Source organism: Astatotilapia calliptera, chromosome 3 (genome assembly GCF_900246225.1).
Source record: "Astatotilapia calliptera chromosome 3, fAstCal1.2, whole genome shotgun sequence".
Classification (NCBI taxonomy): Eukaryota; Metazoa; Chordata; class Actinopteri; order Cichliformes; family Cichlidae; genus Astatotilapia; species Astatotilapia calliptera.
Genome location: NC_039304.1, coordinates 23,710,271 through 23,715,357, shown reverse-complemented (window position 1 = coordinate 23,715,357; position 5,087 = coordinate 23,710,271). Strand labels below are relative to the sequence as shown.

Sequence of the window (5,087 nt, the reverse complement as noted above, 5' to 3'; positions counted from 1 at the left end):
TTCGGAAACATGGCTCGAACAATTTCTCTTCAACGACGTAATCCGATAACAACCGATCTCTTTACCCGTCGGCTTCCCGTGGCTGTCATGCGACCGGCTATTGCAGTTAATAATACAACAGCTTCTTGCCATTTTTTGTGTTTCTTTTTATCGCTGTGTAACTGATTTCAATTGAAAGCCTGCGTGCGCTAGTACCTCTTGCCACGAGTTCCCAGAATTCTTTGCGGTTTTACCCCTGAGTGACGTCACATTTTCAATCTCTATAGACGCCCAGGCTGAGATCTTCCTCCACCTCTCTTGTAGCTCCCCCTCCTGCAGAGTAAGTTCCTGAAGAGAGGAGACCTCCTGCAAGGCCTTGTGTGGTTGATGAAGAGAATGTGCACTAAAGGATACGCTGTGGAATTCCCAGTACCAGTATGATCGTGCATCCTTCCTACTATCCTGCTAAGGTTTCTACCGACTATTCTCAACCACTGAACACAACCCAACATTACAAGTGGCAAGAGGGACTCTCCCTCTCAGATCATTTCATACACCTTAATGAGCAACATTTTATGCTTCCATCATAGCTAAATGAGCCCTCGTTAATTTGGTCATATTTGATTCATGTCCTGAGATTCATCTATTCAACAAAAGATGCAAAACCAAAAAATGTTCTAGATGTAGTAATCTCTAAATAATTTGTCAAACAGAGCAACCTCAGCCTCATTTCAAATAATAAGTTTAAAAGACATTATCGAGCATTTTTAAGTAGAAATAACTTTATCTTTCTTCATCACAAGCTAGCTGTTGTTGTCTGTAAAAAGGCCTTTAATCAAAGTTCTAGAATAAACCAGTAAAGTGTAATTATCAAAAATAACCCAGTGATTTTTAGAGTGTTGGAATTCACTTTTTGCTTACCATGTTTTATTTCATAGTAGAGGAGAAATCAGTGATATCAGTGAGGTCACAGTCTAGTTGAAAATGCCAGTTTCAGAAGAATAATGTGGCTTCTTCTGAAGCGTATCTTCTACACAAACAATTGGGTAAAATTTTGGCCCAATATTTGATCAAAGCTAGCGAACCTATGACCCAATAGAATTATTCAAGCCAGGGAGTTAATTAAAGAACCCAGCACATCGCCAACCCAACTCTTGAGTCACGACTTTTAAACCAATATTTAAACTAATAACCTACGGCTTTTACCCAGAAGTTGTTATAAAAGTAACCTAGCATGGTTTTATTATGTATTTGCAGAGGTTTTGTGAAAAAAAGTTCAGTTTGTGTTTAGAGGTTTGTGAAAAGGGTGCAAGGTTGTATCTTAACAATTATGACAATGTACAAAAGCTTTAGCAAAATATTTGGTTATTTCTGAAATTTAGCACTATTAGGTGAAATTAAAATTGTTGGAAGAGGGAAGCAAAGGAGGGGAGACTTATTTAAAGTGAGACCTCATCATATGTGTGGGGTTTTTTTTTTGTGTGTGTTTAAAAACTGAACTGAAAGCTTACATAATGTTACACAAAAACACAGATACTCACAGACCAGTTTGATTCAATGCTTAATAGTTTAATGATGCAGAAGAGAAAAAAAGTTTTGTTTTTAAGTTTTTGCTAAAAGCATTCTTTCCATTACACATTTCAATTGCTCCTTTTAAAAGACACAATCACACTATTTTATGTCACTTGTCGCTTCGTTCCTTATGCATCGTTACAGCAAAAGAAAAAGGTAAAGATGTGAAAACAGATATTTTGAGTGATATATGAGAAGATTTCTTTCTTTTTCAGATGCCGTGCCTTCATGTCAGCCAGGAATCATCACTTACTCTTAATGCAGACAGAAGGGGCTCGGAACTGGCAAGACATATCATTCATACACAGGTCTCCTGTAAACACCAAAAATCAACTTTAACCAAAATTTTTGTTACATGGACACTAAAATATGAGCAAAATGTTATGTTTTTTTGGGGATTTATGTATAATGACAATAGCACTTGTATATTATATATTATATTATACCTGGAAAATTCATTTCCATGCATTGCTCGCTGCCCCCCCAATTGTTAGGCTCCCCCCGACACCAGTTTGTGTATTGGAAACGTGTTCCATCGATCCAAAACCAATAACCCTCCTACAGAACAGAAAAGAAGTTAAAAATAAGAAATCGTTTTTTTAACAAAACTACACTTTAACATTATACATCGACTACCAAGTTTGGACACACCTTCTCATTTATTGGTTTGTCTTTACTTTCACTACTACCGACATTGTAGATACAAACTGAAGACATCAAATATATGAAACAAGATATATGGAATTATATGGAAATGGAAAAAAAGATAAGAGTGAAAAATAAGTAAAATATCCAGTGGATAGATTTATGTTTTAACTGGCAGACTGGCATACCTGTTGACCATCAGAACCACCAATCCATGTTCGTCCATTAGCTCTACTCCCATCAGATATCACCCTCTGAATCAGCTGGTATTCCCCAAGGCTCTGTACAGATGCAAGGTTTGCACTCATGGACTGACAGTTTCTCTACAGTAAACAAAAAGACAGAAGAGTTACAGAAGATTTATAAAACAACCTTCATGATTACACCACCACAAACATACAAATAATAATAAAATATACTAAGAAATATTTACATTGACTGACAAAATTATTGATTTTAATTATCTGACCTTTTATTAATAGCTTACCATTCAACAAGTAATAAAAAGTAACGTTTTTTAATAATTATTATATTGAAAGGACTAATGATTAATACATTTACAATCATTTATCAATTATCAATTATTTCATGCAGTTAAAGTTGGTGGCTTAAACCATTTACTGCAATAATTAGCATTATTTTTATAAATTAAAAAAATAATATTTGCTATTATAAGCTTGGATGCATATTTCACAGTACATATAAGAACTGGTTTTAATCGAAGCAAAAATTGACAGGTGATTTATCCATGGCATAAATTGTAGGAACGTGAAACTGGAGACTTTAGTTTGTTTGCTTCTTTGTTTGTATTTCTTGTTTACTAATATATTGTTACTGTTTACTTGTTAAAAAGTAAAGCCATATATGACATACATACATATTAGAACAAATGATAGCATTATTAAAATTCAATAAATGATAACATTAACAATGATCAATACAAACTATTATAATTTTAGACACATTTTAACAGTACTTTGGCTTTGATAACATTTTAATAATTGTCAATATAAAAATGTTTAATATAATATTGAAAAATATTATTATAAGCTCTTATCCAAATATTAAAGAATCAAAGAAACGCAGTCACAGTAACTGGTGAGTCCTGATGTTATTACCTGAGCATCACCCCAGGGTAAGGCTGTAGAAACATAGAAGTAACATTTGTTGTTGTACTCAGTCCAACCAGCGGGACATGATGAGGACTTCTTGAGAACATAGCACTCATCTGACAAGAGAAAGCAAACATATTGTGTGACATAATGCTGACTCAATTCCCCCTTTACTGGAATAATTACAATTATGGTCGTTAACTTGTGTTTTATTGACAATAGTTTTACTTTTCCACAAATTTGAACTGGAAAATGTGTCATTTTTTTCCTTCAGATTTCTATTTTTAAAAACATGTATTTAAAAATAGATCTTATTATTTGGACAGCTGTATATAGCCCATTGACATGAACAACATTCAGTATGATACTAGTTACATACTTTTATACTTACCCTGAGCAGTGGTCAGAGCCATCATTGCACAGAGAAGTGCAGATGCAGTCAGCAGCTTCATGATGATATTTAGTGTCTCTGTAAGAAACACATTAACAAAAGTGATTAGCAGTTTGATAAAGAAAAGATAGAAGATCCTCAGCATATTTGTAACATACCTGTCTGTAGAATGTCTTCTCCTCTTTCAATTGTCAGCCTGTAGCTTCACCCCCATGTAGAGATGAGCACTTATATACACTTTCTTATATTTACATTTCTATACCAGGAAGAGATGCACTAAAAATACTTAAGTGTGTTTTGATTCCATGCTTCACTACCCCTGTCTTTACCAAGCTTACGCAATTCTCTCCACCCAGCTTGAATTTCATGGATGTTTCATTTCATTTATTGACTGCTGGTCAACAAAGATGTCACGCTCCTGGGTCTTTGTCCCAGCGTAAATGTGTCTGGACTTTTGATTCTGGGTTGTTTAATGTTCTATGGTTAAGGTTCTGTTCCTCGTTTTGGTTTACAGTTGTGATCCTTCTGTTTATATTTGTTTTCTTAGGTCTTCTTAGTTTTGTTTTCTAGTCTGTAGGTTTGTGTTATCATGGAGCACAGAACAAGGGAGTTTCCATGCCCCATGTTTAGTCAGCCTTATCCTTTCCATTTAGTCTTGTCTCTGCATTTGGTGTTCTCTTTCTATCTCCCCGTCAGTCTTGTTCCCATGTATGTTTCTCCACTGGTCTCAGTGTCACACCCAAGTGCTTCATGATGATTTCGGAGTATTTCTATAAAAAACAAAATACCTAAAATGGGTAACAGATCAATAAAGAGCTTTGGACAGCCATAAAGTAGACAGTTTTAAAAAAAAGGAAACGAACACTTTGAAAGCAAATCAGATTTGATACGATTTGATTTGACAAAGTTTCATTGCAGCAACTCAAAGAAAAGCATCATTTACACATAGCATAACATGGCTTGGTCATTGTGATGCACCAAGCAAGTTACAGGTTGGATTCAGTGATTTTAACATCAACTGCAAAAACTGAAAATGTGCTTTTATTTGTAAATATTTTTAAGTCATACAATACTCAAATACTCAATAGTCAATACTGATTGTGAGGAAATGTATCATTTATCCTACTACAGTTTACATCTTAAAGAGAAAGATCATGAATGTGCCAGCTCTGGAGACCATCTTCCCCCTTATGGGAAAATAGTTAGTTGTAGATGGCAAGTTGTCATGAGAGAAGTATCATTATAATATTTGCTGTAATGTGAAAGTGTTTACAAAGTCACTGTATCAGCCACAGACTCACTTCCTTATGTGCTACTGTTGGCACCATCAGTCACACATGAAACTGTTGTTTCTTTAGAGATGGGTGGATGCTCAGTCAACACCCTCA

The 5,087-nt window shown here is 34.9% G+C and overlaps 1 protein-coding gene across 1 annotated transcript; it reads right to left on the bottom strand.

Moving 5' to 3' along the window:
* Positions 1-1,527: 1,527 nt before the first annotated feature.
* LOC113019016 (ladderlectin-like) lies at positions 1,528-3,889 on the bottom strand. Its single transcript, XM_026162505.1, has 6 exons — positions 3,858-3,889; positions 3,700-3,777; positions 3,315-3,424; positions 2,385-2,519; positions 1,998-2,109; positions 1,528-1,864 (listed from the first exon to the last, which is right to left on the bottom strand). Exons 2-6 carry the CDS (start codon positions 3,758-3,760, stop codon positions 1,797-1,799), a joined length of 486 nt encoding a protein of 161 aa, XP_026018290.1. The 5' UTR covers positions 3,761-3,777; positions 3,858-3,889; the 3' UTR covers positions 1,528-1,796.
* Positions 3,890-5,087: the final 1,198 nt, after the last annotated feature.

What these genes read in the sequence shown, in the direction of transcription:
- LOC113019016 (XM_026162505.1), bottom strand. Translation starts at nt 3,760, where the DNA reads ATGAAGCTGCTGACTGCATCTGCACTTCTCTGTGCAATGATGGCTCTG. An exon ending in GGCTCTGACCACTGCTCAGG is followed by an intron (nt 3,425 to 3,699) that starts GTAAGTATAAAA and finishes TTCTCTTGTCAG; the next exon opens with ATGAGTGCTATGTTCTCAAG. An exon ending in TACCCTGGGGTGATGCTCAG is followed by an intron (nt 2,520 to 3,314) that starts GTAATAACATCA and finishes TGTTTACTGTAG; the next exon opens with AGAAACTGTCAGTCCATGAG.